The 19,940-nt window shown below is 38.1% G+C and overlaps 1 protein-coding gene across 1 annotated transcript; it reads left to right on the top strand.

Annotated features, from left to right (window-relative positions):
* The first annotated feature begins 774 nt into the window (after positions 1-774).
* On the top strand, positions 775-4,825 carry LOC130547089 (holocytochrome c-type synthase). Its single transcript, XM_057322747.1, has 7 exons — positions 775-852; positions 1,689-1,844; positions 1,936-2,069; positions 2,334-2,482; positions 2,957-3,076; positions 3,383-3,469; positions 3,864-4,825. The coding sequence occupies exons 2-7, from the start codon at positions 1,724-1,726 to the stop codon at positions 4,060-4,062; spliced, it is 810 nt and encodes a 269-aa protein (XP_057178730.1). The 5' UTR covers positions 775-852; positions 1,689-1,723; the 3' UTR covers positions 4,063-4,825.
* Positions 4,826-19,940: the final 15,115 nt, after the last annotated feature.

The raw sequence follows: 19,940 nt of genomic DNA on the forward strand, positions 1-19,940 counted from the left end.
AGAAAGATATTTTGAAGAATGCTTGTAACCAAACAGTTCTTGGACCCCATTGTCTACCACGGTAGGACAAATTACTTTATTTATTTTTTGTTCTGTTGAACACAAAAGAAGATATTTTGAAGAATGTAGGAAAGCAGCATGGGGCACTTTGACTAACGTTACCCTTGTACTTTTTCTTACTATGGTAGTCAATGGGGTACAAGAACTGTTTGGTTACAAGCATTCGTCAAAATATCTTTCTCTGTGTTCAACCAAACAAAGAAATGGTTCGGAACAACTAGAGAGTGAGTAATTCATGACAGAGTTTTAATTTTTGGGTGCACTATCACTTTAATTGTTATAATGGGTATTATATTGGTTGTAATAGAGACTATGGTCTGTACTGGTAATGTGTTGGGTTCTGTTGATAGTTTGTTATCACCATTAAACACACGAAACACGTGCATAAATAATTGTATGTTTTAATAAACAAAACAGCTGATGGTATATAATGTTTTTTGTGAAGGACAACATTAATATCTGTTTTTTAAGCAGGTCTAAAAGTCCATCCTTTTGTGATGCAACTAACAATCTAATTTGCATTTTAACAATAACAATACAATAAACGCTTTACTCAACAATGCACCTTTTCGCTTTTATCAGCAAGAAAATGATAGAATTTAATAGGCATAGATTATTTAAATCTCGTTTATGCATACAAACAGACTACAAGAACAACGTGACGTGCACGATTTAATCAATATTCATGAGTTGACGCAGTGACCCCGCCCCCACCGCAGTGCATGCTGGGTAGGCATAAGCGTCATAGCACGTTGACATTGCGCTGCGTCCGATACTCGCAGTCACGCAGAGGTGAGCTGAACTCGTTATATCATGATGTTGTAAATTATCTTGTGTAAAGTAGAGTTTTTAAGGTAAAATGTCGGTATATTTTATGTCATTGGTCGTTATCCAAACGTGGCGCTATTCGTACTGTAAACACGATGTTGCATAACGTAAGGTGATATAACACGTTACGTGTTATAACATTTTACGATTGGTAAAAGCCGAACTGTTTAATACTTTTCTACAAATATATGTGCTAGCAGATAAAATATTAGCTGATTATTAGTCTCTTCATCTTTAAATAATATAAGCAGGAGGCTATCAGTAGTGTAACAATACACTACTAGAAACCTTTTATTATTTTTAAATTTTGTATATTTTATAATTTGTAATTATAATTATATAAACAGTTATAGTAAACTATAGAGGGACCAAAGTTGTTGACATATCAACTCTGTCTTTATTGTAACTAATGTTATATGTTCTAACTGTATTTTAGCGTATTTATCAGTCTGTCCTTTTCCTACACCTATGAATTCATTTTGTTGATGCTTTTGAAATTGTTCTGCATGATCTATGATCATTGATCTGTTCCGATATGTGCTAGTGACTTTGACTGCTTTTTTTCACTATCCGATCCAACTCATCCATTTAAAGTATTCTATGACGTTTTATTTTTGTAAAAATTAGATATCCATATGTACTCACAATGCTAAAAAGAGTTTGCATGCTTTCATGTATTGAAATCTTCAGACTCGTTTAGTACAGCATAACACAAAATATACAAAGCTTTGACCTCTGGATGATCTTGATCTGTTAATGTGTTTAAATAAAGTCTTTTCTATTCTATTTGTTCACTTCAGGGATTCATTCGCGAATTTAAGGGCTGGTGTTTGTCATGGGTGCATCTTTGCCCAGTCCTGCTCCCACTGTAAGGGCAGAGGCTTCAATGGCAGGACCTCATTTGGCCGGGGCATCTCCGCCTCCTGGATGTCCCATGCATCAAGAACAACCCAAAAGTGAGTTCTGTGCCATCTGTTAACCTCGAGTGTTATGATATCACATGTGGATTTATGTAATAATAATTGATATTGTGTAATTTAACCCCAGACGCTCCTCCGCCTGAGTGCCCGATGCATCAGGCCCAGATGCCACCGGCCGGCCCAGTGCACCAGGACAGAGCGTATGAATTTGTTGAATGTCCAATGAAAGCTGCAGAAGGACCTATTGATCCGACTAACATGGTAAACTGGCTGCTATCTTTCTTCGTAGGCTGTGTTTGGAATAGTGCTGTATATTATCATATGCTTTTACGTCATGCACATCTACATAAAATACCCAAAAGTACCCCTGCTACATTTATCAAGAGATTGAACTGGCTGGAATATCAACTTTAATTTTTAACATCACCCTTTTGACTCAATGTTGGATGACGAAAGGATAAGTGTTTTCACACAAAATAAATAAACTGTCTCGTGTGTTAATGTGCTGCTTTGTGTGCCCTACAGATGCCCCCTCCAAACCAGATGCCAGCCCCCGACCAGCCCTTCCCGCTGTCTGTGAAAAGAGAGGAGTCCAAAATCCCACGATCCGGCAGTGAAAAAAACTGGGTCTATCCTTCAGAACAGATGTTCTGGAATGCCATGTTGAGGAAAGGGTCAGTTTCAGCTAAGCTATTTATATTTTTATATGGACTGTGTACTGGCTGTTATGGCTTTTTAACTGGCTGTCTTCAACATTATCCATGACAAGTTGATCTTTTTTCCACCTTGTCCACAGATGTACTGTATACCCTTTGTATGTTACATGTGTCTTGTTTTCATGTTTTCGAGATTGTTGGAGCTCTACCTGGATCTTATAAATTATTTGTGTCTCACGATAATAGGCTAATGTATCCCATTTGGCTCAGTCACAGGAAGCTGTGAGTGCTGTAACTCGATTATTCAGACTGTTGAAAAATATACTACATTATGGGAAGATGGAGACAGTAGCATTGGTTTGGAGGCACAAGATAAACTAGGACAAATGAGCCGGGATTAGGAGTCAAGAAAAATGAGGCGTAGAATAAAGTTATTTTCTAAAACCCTCGTTTTATTAGACAAAAAAATGTTGCTATTTGTGTTTTCGATAGGTGGCGCTGGAAGGACGATAGTCTTGCCCCAGAAGACATGAATAATATAATTCATATACACAATCGTAACAACGATCAAGCTTGGCAGGAAATCCTAAAGTGGGAAGCAATGCATGCCAGGTGAGAACAACAAAAATATTATTCTTACACGGCCAGTGACAAATCACATTAGTCACATGCCAAATGATCTAATATGCACTCTCATCTGGTGTATTTAAAAAAAAAGTAGTCTGCTGAAGCATTCATTGTTTTTTATTATTTGCGGATTTGTTTCTGTATTGTTGATATTCTTGTTTATTCTGAACGAGGTAATAAAATGGTGCTTGTCACATTCGGCTGGTTGTGTGACTGTCGCTGACAGCGTGATTGCTGTGTGCATCAGCGTAGATGACATAAATGTGTTTGTTGTTTCCTTTGTTTTGGCAGTGAGTGTCCATGTGGTCCATCTCTGAAAAGATTCGGTGGCAAAGCGAAGGAATTTTCCCCAAGAGCCAGAATGCGGCACTGGATGGGGTGAGATATGAAAGGCACATTTAACAGCTTACTAAACAGAATTTACAACTTCTCGTTTTTGCCACACAATATGTCTAAATATGTCCTACGGATACCTGAATTTAGTTACTCTATAAGTAAACATTAAAATGAAATAAATGCGTAACAGGGTTTTCAAATGAACGTAAATTGTTATATACTGTCATGTAGTTTGAAACCAATGTAGAAAGGTTACAGATAATGTTGTTTCTTTAAAATAATTTTTTATAATAATTTATTATAAATAAAGTAGTATAAGTGTTTTATGCAATGTGGGACACAGTGAAATGTTTTTGATCATACTTTTTTTTTGGATCAGTCGTAATGTTTGAATGCTACAATGTTATTAATTTATATCCATCTATTTTTCTTGTAGATATGAATTACCTTTCGACCGACATGATTGGATCGTAGACCGTTGTGGAAAGGAAGTTCGCTATGTCATCGACTACTATGATGGGGACATTGATAAAGACACTTACCAGTTCTCTATTCTGGACGTGCGTCCGGCTTTTGACTCTCTGGGAGCTGTTTGGGATCGAATGAAAGTGGCCTGGTGGCGCTGGACGTCATAAAATCTTAACACTGTACTACTTCTCTACAAATGAAACCAGGCCTACTACAGATGTCCCCAGATTCTTCGGCACCAACACATTATACTTGGTGTGCAGTTAATGGAGGACTTTTCCAGAAGTTACTTGTGTTTTTGGCTTTGAAGTCAAGTTGGATAGTTCACATTCATGTTTGCAAGCTTCAGAAAAATGCAAATTATTGCCCAGCGGTGCAATATTGGTTGTAAATGGTCTCTATTAGCGAGTGCAAAAAAGAAGTGTTTGTTTTTAACGGATTATGGTGTATACCATGATGGACATTCATCATTATAAAACAAGTGTTTCATTATATGCTTGTTGAACAAAGACTTTGAATGACCGCTGATCTTCCTCAGAGGTTATACATATCTAGAAGTTGTTTTCCTCTTTCAAAGCTTGATTGAGTTTTTGCTGATGTTGAGAGAAATTGGGAAGCTGATTGTAGCTCAGTGAGATAATACAATGGTCTCTGCACATGGAAGTCCATGAAATAGTTTATTTACTTAAAAGCCCATACTCTCGGAGTCTTTTATTTATTTGAAATGAATGGTTTCATTATTGAATATGTACTGCAATGCTCATGTCAATTCTGTGCAAGAGATTTAAAAAAATATATATCTGATTTCCCAAACTGAATAAATTTGTTAGCAGCTCTGGAATGGCTCGCTGGCTAGTTTTATTTTAGAGCTGATCTGCTCCGAGTGTCCATCACTTATTAAATAAGTCCTGTCAAACATCTCAAAAGATTTTGTGCTTCAAATCACGCATTTGACTAATAAAAATATCATTGAATGTTATTTCGTTATGCTACCGGCAGGTGGTGCCATTTAATTCAAAATGCCATTACTTTCAATGTCAGTGACAGTACTGAATGTCTATGGCCTGGTTTCACAGACAAGGCTTAAGGCTAGTCCTAGACTAAAATGAATGTGTGACCTGTCTTAACTGAATATAACTTGGCCAGAAATAGCAAAAAATATATCAGTGCCATTGGTTTGTCTCAAGATGCACACCAGTAATGTATTCTTCTAAGATATTTTTATAAAAGCGACATAAATATCTTAATTAAACTAAGGCATAATCCTGGCTTAAACTAAACCGTGTCTGTGAAACCAGGCCTAGATGTCTAGACACATTTAAAGAGTTCAAATGTGCTCGCTGCCCCAAATCAATCACTTTATGGCAGTTGTGTTACATGTTCAGGGGTGAAAGTGGACCTGTTTTACTTGCTGATAAGAAACCCTGATTTTTGGTTACTGCCATGCAGTTTGTTAACCACCTAAACACTGGTCTCCAATCTCAATGTGATGTAATGGTCCGAAACAAGTGCCTGAAAAAACTACTTAAAACCCATCTCTTTTGTGAATACTTGACAGACAAATGAAAAAAAAAAAAAACACTAACCCTCTCTCTTTCTCTCAACGGGTAGTGGTCTAGCTTTTGTTGAAACCAGTAACTTTGTATTGGCACCTATTGCATTATTGCTCCTGTATGACATATCGCTTATTGCTCCTTAAACTCTTTGTAGGTCGCTTTGGATAAAAGCGTCCGCTAAACGACTAAATGTAAATGTGAAGTACTTTAAGGGTTGATCTTTTTGAACTATGGCCTTGGCTGTCCCAATATTAAGTGTAATGAAAATCACCTTGGATAAAAGCATCAACATTTTAATTTATATAAAGTACACATCAGACTGTGTGTTCATGGTTTTATTCTAAAAGGGACAGCCTGTAAGAGTTTCTCTATAATGCCTAGAATAGAAACAAGGTTTCTGATGTCTGTGAGTAGGTGTGGGAAAGAAATATTCACCTACACCCCAGACTGAACTCATCCCTTTAGGGGGGAGTTTCCATCAGTCAGCCTTCAAAAGGTGAGGGTATAATTTTGATCATGGTTAACCTTAACACGACTAAAGAGTTCTTTTAAGATCCGTTTCGAATGACTGATCTTTCACCATCCCAGCGTTCTTAGACTTATATTTTAGATCCACTGCATCTGATTTGCACGCCCTGGTCTTTTGAAAATAGCCTATCAATAATGCATGTGTTGCGTGTGGTGACAGAGATACTGTATGTGTATATTTCTGTTTGGCAGAAAACCAGAAAATCCCCTTGTAGTGCAGAGAGCAGATATCCAAACAGCCTGTGGCAGTTGAGTCTGACGGGGGATTCAAGCCCCCTACAATCCACCAAGTCTGTTTCATTTACATACCAAAAGATGCCAGCTGTGCCAAGTACAATATCAAGGCTTTGTGTAGATTCCAGCACTGTAACATTAATTACTTTGAGTAATCGACTGAAAGAGAGAGAACTTACTCTATATAAGTCGATAAAAATTAAATTTCTTGATGCAGAGGAATGACAACATTCTCTTGTGATGCATATAGACATTCACTGCTAAACATTGTCCAAACCTACACTAGCAGGGGGCAAAAATATAATATTTTTTCCATTATGTCATTAATCATCAATATATATTTAATAATTATACTAGATGGCTCAAATGAGATATTATATAAAGCTGTATTTCAATATATATGTGAATTCATGGATGCAGTGTTAAGAAACATCTTAACAACAACTCTTACTAAATATTTTTTCATTATATTATAAAATTAGTATTTTATTATTATAGCTATATATAAAAAGAAACATTTAGTCTTACAGAGATTTTATTATATTGTATTATGTGAACTCACACAATATTTAGAAAACAAACTACTTTAATAAGACATTAGCCTATCAGCATTGTAACGACGTCATTTTCCCAAGTAGGGGTCTCTGCAGGTCGGAGAAATGGGCGTGTCGAAAGGTAGGGGGCGTGCCGAAAGGTTTTTCATTGGTCAAAGTTGCTCTTTCTTCCCAACTTAGTTGACCAATCAGCGTTAACCACACACACACGTCATTTCTTTTAAACAGGAAGAAGATCGCAATAAGGTGTGTAATGCAAAGGTTTCAAATTGTAAATTTGTGATCATAAGCCCTTAAAAACGAAATAAAATTTTATCAGACAAGTCTGTGTTTTTGCTAAATAGCTTAATAATAAATTACAGTTTTAATAATAAATTACACAGTAAATAGCTCTTACTCATCAAGAAGCAGCTGTCGTTATGTTTTGTGAGTAGCCTATTTCAGTCTTTTTCTGCATGTTTTTGTTTACATATACTAAATCATACTAAATCATAGTTATACTAAAACGGTAGAAATGCCTTTTACAGTATGACATGTTGTTATTGTATCATGACACCAAGGAAAGTAAATAATTTTGAACTTATAAAACGCTACTGCAGATGTAAGTGTTATTATTTTAGAGAAATTGTACCACCCTTTACTATTGTACTTCACATTTGATTGTGACACTTATCAGCTGTTCCTTAAATATCAGTTATTTCTAAATAGTTCAAATCCAATACGTGCATCCCCTGTACCTTTATTTTACATTTACAATAAAACGCAATATGACATTAACACCTGCTTCTTTTCGTTTTCATTTTAAATAGTTATGGTAATGTGATTATTTTCATTTTTAATCAAATACAAAACACAATTTATTGTAAAGTATAAGAAGTACTTTGCACAATAGGGAAAAACAACTCAGTCAAAAGTACACAGGCAATGCTCCAAGACTACGTTTAACTAATAAATACATACAGCCAGGCTGTGTCTAGTTATGAAACTCTGACTGACCTCAGTCAAAATGAGTAGTCTCGAAACTAATAGATTCATCAGACCAACGAAGTGGCTTTAGATGTAGGCCAATAGCGTTTAAGCTGATGTTGAACAGGCAGCTTTCGTGTCCAATTGAAAAGACCTTTCGGTACGCCCCTACCTTTCGGTACGCCCAGTTCTCCGACCTGCAGATACCCCTGTCTCCATTTTCCTGCGGCTCTACTTGATTAGACACGCCTCCTCATTCCTAACCCCGCCTTCCAAACCACGCGCGGGAGAGCCGTAGCGCGTCATCGCAATATCACACGTAAGAAATGTCAAACAAACACAAACTGCAAATGTAGTTTTTTATATTGACATTAGCTGTGTCTCGTTTCGTAAGGCTGCGTCCTTGTGTCCTCCAGACAGAGGTCTCATCCTGTAAACAAGCATGCGGTATACGGAGGATTCTCAATTTAGAATTAAACGAGACATCCTTCATAGGACATACTGGCAGAAAAGGAAACAGGAAGTACCACGTTGCTATGACAACACGTTGCACTCGCACACCTGTCAAATTAATTAAAATGATTTCTACATGATTTAAGAGGTAAAACGTTTGTTACTTTCTACCCTAAACAATGCCAAAAGAGTTAAACAAATATACAATTTTTGACTTACTGTTTCAAAACGTTTAAAAATCACTAAACACTTGTAAACCTATTTACTACATATGCCTGCTAAGATTAAAAACGTGACACAAATTGTAAACTGTTAACATTTAAACACCACATATTTGATTGAATGTGCAGCTGTTGCCGTTTATTCAAATAACAGACGTTGGCCGACGCAAAGAATTGTGGGTTATCTCTAGCAACAAATGTCCTCCGAATTCCTGTCAAAGGTCGCATTTGAAGGGTGCATATTTTATGAAACGAGACAGCCTTGATGACGTGAAGGCTTCAAATGAGACCTCTGGAGGACGCAGCCTTACGAAATGAGACACAGCCTAGGGTAGGTACTAGGGTACATTTACTTTGTAGTCAACAGCTTGCTCACTTCCTGTTTCCCCTGTCCACGCGCGAAATAAATCAATTCATTTGATTGACAGGCATTCCGCGGTCAGATGTGTTTGCATCTTGAGTTTGTCACAAGCTATATTTAAATAATGTAAGGTGATAGAGATCTTTTTATCACATGCAAACATGCCAAATATACGTTTTGCTGAGAATCCATGACTCGGTAGTGAGGTTATGACCTCTGTGTGAACCCTCATGTATGTTTGTGTTTTATCACCGCTTTAAGTGTAATTACTTGTTTATCAGCGGGTGTTTTATACGCAAATCCCATGTCTGATTTGCATCTTCTTCCCACGCATTTTAAACGCTAATGTGTTCTGTTACCGCTACATGTTATTAATACCAGAGAATTACCATAATGGTAAAACTACTATTGCATTAATGTATCCAGGAGCTTTAAATTAAAATCTGTCCTGGGCCCATGGGATGCTTTTCTGCTCTTGATCTTTTTTTTTCTTCTTTTTTTTTAATGCTAAATGTTTATGGTGATGTTAATGTGAATTGCTTGCTAAAGCTTGTGACATTATGAAGATGAATGTAGCTCTGGTACAGTATGTTCCCAGTTTAAACTGCAACGTTTGTAACATGGGATGTTATCGTATGGGGGCAGTTGGTCACAAGTGTTTTAAATGTTATAAATGTGTTTAATTATAATTTGTGACCCTGTCTGTGGAAACCCAGCTAAAGCCATTTTTTGTTATTTGTTGTTTACTATTCAATTTTTGTTTACCATAAAATCATCCTATAAAAAGAACGTTTTGTGGCATGATATCTTTATTATTGACAAAGCAAGGCCATGTCAAAGATTGAAATGAGTTTTTAGAAAGTCAATTTCTGGTATTTTGTTTTGCGAAATACAAAAATGTCAACAAAATGATTAATTTCAGTATTTGTATATATATTTGAGTAGTGTATACTCAGTCATTTACACACATGACCTATTTTTATCATTTTTATGGATATGAATACTTGGATGCTCCTAATCTCATAATTAAATGATGAGACTGAAATGATGAGCCTAGATTTCACAGATGGGGTCACTTGTTGGCTATAACAAAGGGTCACCTGTGATAATTTATCCTATATTAGGGCTGCTCGATTATGAAAAAAATCAGAATCACGATTATTTTGGCCAATATTGAGATTCCGAAAATTTAACACTTTAACTTTTGAAACAACATAGAAAAATAAGTTTAAATGGCTTTTAAACTGTGACTTCGGCTGAAAAATAAATGAAAAGAAATAGCACAGCTGAACCATAAAGGAAAGCTGTGCACTGTGGTTCTATACCTCAAGAAAAGAGAGGATCCTTGCAAAATGTAATGCGGCACAATAATCATTTCACCTCGATTATTTTGTTTTTGTAATCAGCCAAAATTGACGATTACGATTAATTTTCAATTTATTGCACAGCCCCAATAGTGTGACAATCCCTCTCCCATTGGGGCAATTTGTCACAAACGGGGATTGAAATAAATCTTATTTTTAAATGGTAAAAATCGTTCAGTAGCTACTTTTTGTAGCCAGAAGTAGGTATGTGCATACAACAATTTCCTGAAATATCCACTTGACCAATAAATGTGACAACTTGCCCCAACCTCCCCTATAAAGAATTGAACATACAGAATGTAATTTGGATAAATGTGCTGGTTTAGTCAAACGTAAGACAAAGATCCCAGAAATTAGAAAAGCGATATTTAACCTGATATACGAAAGTAACGGTGGTCTTTACAACATCCAGTCCGTTTAGATGTAGCAACCCTTGGGCTGTAAAAATCCACAGACGTCAACAGTCTGAAACAAGGCTGTCTGGTTCGCTCACCTTCGATAATTTGTGCACCCGGCGCACTGCCAGAGGGCTTTTGAATACATTAGGCTCTGTGACTGGACCTCACACTGTTTTTCATGAAAGTGTGTGTGCGCGCATCATAGGTCATGTTCTGAATGGAGTGGCCTTACGAGTCTGTGGCCAAAGGTTTGGCACGGCTCCATCTCACTCCCCTCTCGGGGTATTTTTTGATACACAGCCCACTGGAAAAAAGAGAGGACCTTCCACAAGGCCTAATCAAACCGGTTTCAATTTGTGCCATGGGCTTAACACGCCACTGGAAGTGATGAGTTCTTGACTTTTTTAGTGCAGTCAACCAGCACGCTGAGATAGGCAGGCCTTCTGCATTGTTTTTTAATGAGCTCTGATGGAAACGGGTAGAAAACCAACCGGCTTAATAAGTGCAAAGGGAAACCAGTTCATGCATAATGACTACTGCAGCGTTCAGAACGGCCCTGCCCCGTCCCGATCAATAATCTCACCCCCTTCACCGGCCCTCTGCACGTCTCTGTATTTTTTTATCGTGGCGAGAAAAGATGAAATATCAGCAACTGTGGAATAATTGTTTTGTCTTCGATTGTTTGCACCATTGTGACCCTATCTTAGGTCCCATCACGATTGAATGGACACATGGCCCCATCTGATTTGCTTTGCTTGTTTCCAGCATCCGAACGAACGTGCTCCTCTCCTACACTTATTATTTTTTAGATTAGTTGTTGAAGCAATTAAATGTAACCGGACATTTGGAGCTCTGGCATTTCCCACATTTGTGTGCTGGAAAACTACATTTCTCATTGTTAGGTCATGTTAGTTAATGCATTTACTAATGTTAACAGTGTTGATGCTTGGATATTAGATAAGACAGCTGTACTTTTTAAATTATAATTAATTATATTTAGATGCTTAAAATTTGTTTTTAAAGGGATAGTTCATCCAATATGAAAATTGCCACCATTTCCTCACCCTCTAGTCATTTCTAACCCTTCTTTCTTCTGCAGAACACAAAAGAAGACATTAAAAAGAATGTTGGTAACTGAACTTGCATTGGTATTGTGTCCATACAATAGAAGCAAATGGGCACCGTTGTTGTTTTGGTTACCAACATTCTTCAAAATATCCTCTTTTGTGTTCTGCAGAAGAAAGTCGTGCAGGTTTAAAATGACAATGAGTAAATGATGACAGAATTTTCATTTTTGGGTGAACTATCCCTATAAGGGTATCAGTGCATTATACCAAACCAAGTGACATTTTACAGAAAATGATCACAAAGACACTTCCTAAACAAACCAAAACTTAAAAAATACAAATATATAAAACTATAAAATATATTTAAAAAAATTGTTTCAATTATATTTGGACACTTTTTAGTTGATCTTCCACAAGTTGGATTCAAACAGCGTCATCCACATAAGCACCACGGCTCAATGTGTCAGTTATATCTGTTTACCAACAGGCCTCAGATTGCATCCCTTTTAATTCTGTTTTACTTGAAATTAATTTGTTTCTGTGTTTGTTAGGTACTTTAAGCTTGATGTGATTGTATACAAGTATGAAATCGCATGTTTTAACATAAGGCAATATAAAAACAAAAAGATAACGTTTCCTTGAATCGATCTCGCCGTAAGTCTAATTGCATCTTCTTCTTTAATGCTTAGTGAAAATTAATTCTTGATGTTAAATTAAAATGAGCTCTTTTGCGTGTCTGAAGAGCGCAGTGGATTAATTATCCCCATCTCATTGTAATGGCCGACCGTGGTGCTCCTATCTGGCCACGAGTGCTAATAGCCTTTGATGATGATCCTTTATCCAATTACTGGCCGGTGACCGGGATGGCTACCTGTGCTTGTGGACTCAGGTTGGATTCATTAGTGGGATAATGCTCTCCTGACCTTCTGGATTGGGCTGGATTTGGGGGGTACGGACAGTTCGTATTTTCTGTGGAAAAAAGAATGCGAGACCCAATTCTAGATATCAGCTTTGTGTCTGTGATAAATGCTAACAGCTGAAAGACCCTCTGACCTCATTCAACAGGAACGGATTCAGATAGACAGAGAGATAGAAGACCACTGAATACAAACAGCACAATGGACGGGGGGATAGACAGTCTTTCTCCGGCTCTCTCGGGTTAGGGGCCCCAGTGGTCTGGAGAGGAAAGATGCACGCAGTCGTTTCTGAGCACGGCTGCTATTATCTCTGCGGGTCTTTAATAACAGCGGTGCCGGTGTGAGTGAGAGACAGAGGGTGCGTGGAGATTACTGTAATCAGCAGATACAGTACATGAACAGACACCCTGCAGCATGTCAGCGGGTGGAATTCTGGGATGGCGACTGGATGCAGTGTTCCCAGAAAAAACCTTTTCCGTTAAGAATGAACTCACAAAGGGGAAAAAACACTTTAGCTTTTAAATGAACTAGATAGGTTGAGGTGAACTTCAACTTGAAAGTTCAGTCTGAAAAGACCTTTATAATAGTGTGGACGATCTTATATAACCTTTATTGTTTTAAAATCGTATTTGTGTACAGGTTGGCTCGTTAATTTCAAACTATTTAAATGTTGCCATGAAAACAGCTTTTGTATATTGATATGGCAATTAAAAAACAAAAATACGTTCCGAAGGTGAAAGTGACACAATTATGTTTTTTGAATTAGAATTGTGTTTATATTTTGTTCTCTGGTTTCATTAGTTGAACATTATTAGCTTTAATCTTGTTCATCAACATTCAATCATGCACAAAACAACAGGAACAACTTTTCGAAGGAAAAATGTGTAATTAGGCCTATCTGTATTTCTGTGATAATGGCCACTGAAACGTTTCAGAATGTATAGAGGGTCCCCAGAAGTATTTGGATGCTTAAAAATGTATGTATGCTGTTGCATTTGATAACCAAATAAAACATTTGGCATCGACAAACGAAACTAAAACTTCTAACAAACAGTTCTCAAAACAATTTTGTGCCTACAGATGTTTAACCAATTGATCCCAAAGTACAGAGTAACAGATGCTGTTCAGCATTCAGTCAGAATATGAAAAACCAAAATATATGCAGACTTGGTATCAATAGTTTTGTTACTCAAAAACGGTATCTTTTTTTGTTAAATGTATTTAATCTTAAAAAAGAATGCTGCCCAGCTTGAGTTTCCAAATACTTTCCTTTGTTTTATTGTGGCCTTTGAAACGCAATATTCTATAAAAAAAACCCTGTGTGGTGCCAGTTTATCTTTGAACAAATGATTTCAAAAGCAATGTCGCTTCCAAGAATCAGACATTTTGAGACAGTGAAGATTTTAGTTTCCTTGAAGTTCTTATAAGCCTCAACATTCGCTTCTGTTTATCTTCCAATCTATAGCTGTTCTTTCTATTATTTCTTGAATGTGGAAATATCTGACAGCGTATTTATGCGTGTATGTTGGTGTAGAGTAGTCTCCACTTTTGACACTAGAACGTTTCTCTCACTCTTTCAGTTCCTCTGCTATACGACCCTTAATAGTTTTAATGTCCTGCAGTTTAATGCGGCGAATCTTCAGTCGCCTGCCTCGGTCGACCCAGCGTCTCTCTCTATTAAAGTCTCTTAATTGCAAAAACAGTCAGATTACAGTCGCTCATTAACATGCACCCTCCTGCACTCATGAATAATATATCAAAGGTGTGCAGATGTCCTGTATTCACACAGCGGGAGCAGGTTTTAACCAAACAAACGCACCTGCGTTTCTAAAAAAAGAGGTCGGGTGAATGATATCTTCACAAAGATGTGCTGGGTGAGGAGCTCTTGGAAGGGACGCAAGCCGAAATAAAAAGATTCGACACTCGTTTGCGGAAAGTCCTTTGTGCTTTAGTATCTTCTAGTGGTACAATTGTTTTGATTATTCAACAAAAAAAGTTGAAAGTCGAAAACCAACACAGATTGTTCTCTTTTATAATCCATTCCAGAGGATGAAACATATGCTTGCATCTTTTATATCCTTCTCTGTATCTTTGCTTAAGAAAACTCAACGTATGATTACAAACAGGCAGCTAGCAAGCCAACTGTACCCATGTGCATCTTCATCTGAACAAGATGCAACGTTTCATTGAGCTGTAGTATCACGTATAAGTCACCAGAGGGCACCGTTGCCCTTTGCAAAACTAACCGTTCGTTTAGCGCGTGGGAGAATGTATGTCACATCTGATTACAAGTCTCTTTAAACATAAACTCAAATTAATGAGAGTGCATAACACATTATGCTTAATTGGACTTCTTTAAATAACACTTACTGTCAGACTGTACATAACCCTGTAGAAATGTTTATTTCTGCCTCTCTCCACTCTTGCATGAAACGATGGCGTCTGCCGTCAGCGAATTAACCAAACTGTCATTACAGTTTGAATAAGCTTTTCAAACACGCATGTCTATATTCGTCTCTTTTGCTTTTCGCTCTTACCTTTATCCTCCGCGCTTTGCAATTTCGAGAAAGCGTTCGGAGACGTGACTTGATTCTGTTACGGACTTGTTCGAGTCAAGTGCACTTTGCTTTGTGCTACAGTAAACATTTTTTCTTGTCTAGCGTTAGGGTTTCTCTCGCTTTGCTCTCCCTGTTTGTTGGCTCACGCACGCTGCGGCCTTTGTTTGGTTGGCACTGTGCCCTTGCATGCCCAGGCTCGGCCCGGGGTGTGTTGCTTTTAAGACGGAAATCTTGACCCGTGTAATCCCAAGAGCGTGCAGCTGAGAGAGGGCAGGCGGGCAGGCAGCATGGCCCAGAGGGAGAGGCAGGGACGTTTTAGTAGTGGAATGGGGTAGTTCAAGTTGACTACAGGGGGTGTAAGAGGAAGACAGTTGCTGCGTCTGAAATCGCGTACTATGACAGTACGTACTGAATTTGAATAAGTACCTACCTGTCGGCCGTTAAAACAATACATTCTATATAGTATGAGTGGGAGTAGTATGAATACATTTGGGACATACTGCGCCCATCATGTTTTATGCTCTTTGACCTTTGACGTATTAAAAAACAACAACCTACACGTGAGTGTTGATAAAAACATCATTTAGTCACGAGAAATTCATTTATTGGCACTTACATTAAAAACAGACGTCCGCCTTAAAGTTTACCGCTATATTTATTTGATTTACTTTTGAAATTTGACCGTTGCTCAGCTCCCGTGGCATCATTGGATAAAGAAGTGTCCATCCAATCCACACTCACGAATCTAGGCGGAAGTAGTAGACCATCCGGGTATTTCTCGCCTACTGATTTTTGCATACCAAGGTTTCGGACATACTGTTCATGACTCATTTTCGCCTACTAAGTAGGCGATTTCGGACACAGCGTGAGAGTTTAATATAATTGAAATGCAATCAATCAACATTAAAGAGATAGTTCACCCCAAAATAAACATTCTGTCATTGTTACTTTATTCACCCTCATACCTTTTAAAATCTGATATTTCTATGACGTTTCAGTATTTTGTCCATTCAATGGAAGTCAATGGGGTCCAATGTTGTTTGGTTACCAACATTCCTCAAAATATATTTTTTTGTGTTCTGCAGAAGAAAGAAAGTCATACAGGTTTGGAATGACACGAGGGTGAATAAATGATGAAAGAATTTTAATTTTTGAGTGAACTATCCCTTTGCATGCTGGGACTAATCCAGTTTCAAAATATTTTGGAAATCATGGATACCACTGATGTGTTTTAAAGGTGAAAAGGTCTGTTCATTCAATTGCAACTATAGTGATTGTTTCCAAACAAGTTTTCAAACACACCATTGGTTGAGCAGTTATGCTTTTGTGCCGCCCATTTGGACTGCTTAACCATTGCAGTTTCATTTGGAGACAATAGTGGCACAGAAACTGTGACCTTTAAATAAAATAGTTTGGTGTGTGTAGACATAGCCTAATATTCACAACTTAACCTTCTTCCCCAGTCCAACTACAGCATCAATGAAAACATACTGCACAAATGGATCATTTAGAAAGAGCCGTGGTATTGATATTACATCACGAGCACATTAACATATGACCGGCCGTGTTTTCATATCAACACCGATTCAGAATTCAGCAGATTTGTACTGTATGTAGATGACTATATCTCTGCTGTCCTTCTGAAACCTTGTATCGCCATCCTTCATGATTTAGATTTTTTGCTGAAAAACAGTGAATTTGCACATCCATGGTTTCGGAAAGACAGCAATGATATGCAATACACTAGCAAAACAACCTTTTAATTTTAAGGGCTTCATATAAACCTGTTGGACTTTTTGTGTGTGTGTAAAATAAGTAGGTGTTACGCTCATCACAGAGGCACGTAGCATCACCTGTCCGAGCTTCTGGTTGTGCCGCCCTTTGCGTGCTAATACTGATAGATTGTCTCTGTCAAAAGGGTCAGGACCCTCCCGTCATGCATCAGGTGCTGGACAGAAGGCCACCGAAACAATCAATGACAAACCAATCAGAGCGTCTTCATTTAACTATGTGCGCGGACCATATCAACCAATCAGAACGCAGGTGTCTCTCTTCCTGCCTGACAGCATCAAAGTCAGGCTCAGTGTTTTCATATGAACCCAACAAACAATATCAGGAGACCACTTTTAAAGGAGATGTATGTGTAAACTAAATGAAAGATTTGGTGCCACATTTCCTAACAACTTGTGGCAGCGCAAACGCCTCTTTTGGCGTAAAAAAACTATTGTCGGTATTTACTAAAGACACGCAGTGAAAATTAGCGCTGAAAAGGCGTGAACACAGTTGTTTTTGCGACTGACCTTATTGCATATGCATTTGTAGGAGTTTCCTCTTCAGACTCAAACTTTATGGGAGGAGAGTATTTAAAGGGGTCATATGTCTTTGGTGTGTTATAAGTTGCCCATGCATGTATTAGACACGAAAAATTGCAAAAATGTAAGTGTCGGAACAAAAGATGCATTCTATCTAAAAGCGAATGCTCACCCAGACCTGCCTGAAACGCCTCGTGTAACCACACCCCCACAAATCCATGTCAGTTCGTGGTCTGAGTTGACTAAGACCGCCCAAATGTATACGCAAGTAAGGTGGGAGTACCTGTCAGTAAATTGCTTTGGAACCTGATGTTCCAAATATGGTAAGAGGCGTTACATTTCCGTCACACGCTTCCAGTATTCGACCAATCACTACGCACTGGTTAACTGGCCAATTATAGCAAACCTCGCTTTTCAGAGCGATGAGCTTTTTAAAAAATCGCTCTCGCGCGCTATTTTTCCCTGTTTAGTAAATCTGGCCCTTGTTTGTTTAAGAAAGCAGCAGTTTTGGCCCAGTAGTGTGTATTAGGTGCGGGACTTTTTGTTTATTGAACCAATGGCAGATGGAGGAAGTGGTTTTGCAATTATTAATGCATAATTATTATTATTTTGGCATTCTTTTTTTGCCAACAATTTTTATTTTGCGTTTATGTTTAGTAATGCTTATTGATGCTGAAATTACACACATCAACCTAATCCCAGTTGTTTCTGTTAGACAGCAATGATAGTACATAGAAAAAGATGAAACTTTGTCCAAAATCTTCTGATTATGAGATTTTTTGTCTACTGAGAAGACCCCATTAATCTCACATATTGCGTCTTGAACCAAATTAGTTAAAATATTAAAGTCAATTTCCACTTTCAACTTAAATGTACAGTTTGTAAAAAACGCCGCTAGAGGGCGCACGATGAAAACGACAACAATGGCGTAGCTTGATGACGCTGTGAAGGAGCGTGGAATGATGGGATGTGTTGTCTTCAACTCCACCGCTGATGGCCATCAATCAGACGGGAACGAGAAATCATGTTAGCGGATGAGGTAAAGTTTTATAATTGTTGCGAATAATTGTGGTCCATAAATAAGTGACTGCTCGAAACAAGCTAGTGGCTTGCTAGACGCTAGACACTACTTCCGCATTTGTCCACGACACTGCTGTCATGCGGTTTCTACATCAGTAAAGGCGGTAACAAAGGGGAACGCGGACATGACGCCATTGACAGGCGACTGCACAGCCCCGTGTCACTGTTCAGAACGGCGATTTTCTCACGATTTACAAGTAGTTGGAAACATTTCAGATATTGTAAGTACTCAGCGGAACAAAATATATAACACTGGCCTAGTGGTTTTTGGATATTTTACTGCAAAATTGTTACAAACTGCACCTTTAAATATTTCTCATCTCATTAGTCAAAGCATTCATTTTTACAGCTCTATTTCACTTACTCTATGTAAGGAATTCTAGGAGAAACAATGGGACGAAGTTGATAGTTAATCGAAACATTCTTAAGAACTCCATTAAGTCTCTTGAGCAACGCAAGAGCAAACGCTGAGCAATTACACTTTCCTGCAGGAACCCTCAAAAACATTAGAGCTCCGTCTGATGCAAGCACTTTCTTCGCCATTTGGATTTGGTGCGAAGTTAGTGATTTGTTCTTGTATAGTCTCTGAATTATGGTCTGCCATGCTGCATGATGTATGTGGCGGACCAATTTTAATGTAGAGTAGTTTCAGTAGTGTGTGTGTGAACTTGATTAAACGGCTAGCAGATTGAAAAAGCTTTCATTATTCCTTTGCTGCTCCGCCGCAGCCTCTCAGACTTCAGCGTTTTAACACTTCAGCAATAATCTAAGAAACAACTTTATTTTAAACACACAATGTTAAATCCCAGACCCCAAAAGGCATTATTTCAGTTTTGGGATCAGAGTTCACTCTTTGCAGTGACTTCCACATTTCCTCTCTACTTTAGTCACAATCGGTGCTACACCAGAGGTCTTTTTTATCCTGTGGTTAAGATTATCAGGGGTAAATTACTTTTCTTGCTCATTCGTCTGTGTACGTCAGTCATTCGGCAGATGATAGCGAACGGCATCCGTCACGCTGTGAGACAAGCAGCTGTCGCAAATGTTATGCTGACATCGACGGCACACAAGAAGCAAAGCTAGAACGTTTCTCTTTGAAGGCTTTCGTATAGAAGAAAAAGACTGGCGTCTGATTTATGTCTTTATTTTTAAGTTGATGCATGATAGGAAATAAATATTAATTGAACCAGTTTTGCAGTTATGTCATGCAACCGATAAAGTGGAGCATGCTTTCTGTTTTCTTTGCTGTTTTAAATAAAACTGCACACTTCTTTTGCAACATAAAACATTTCCCTTTCCTTGCTTGCTTAGTTCAGCTGAATAGAAATATGACAGATTGAGAAAGCCGTAGAAAGAGAGAGAGGTTTTGTGAGCTGTTTGGCATTGTGACCGTCTCTCCTCTCCCGTGTTGTACGTAGTGATGATGGATCTGCGCTCTGATTGGCCGAGACGTCATTGAATGGAGCGCTCACCGTG

The sequence above is a fragment of the Triplophysa rosa genome, linkage group LG23 (assembly GCF_024868665.1).
Source record: "Triplophysa rosa linkage group LG23, Trosa_1v2, whole genome shotgun sequence".
Classification (NCBI taxonomy): domain Eukaryota; kingdom Metazoa; phylum Chordata; class Actinopteri; order Cypriniformes; family Nemacheilidae; genus Triplophysa; species Triplophysa rosa.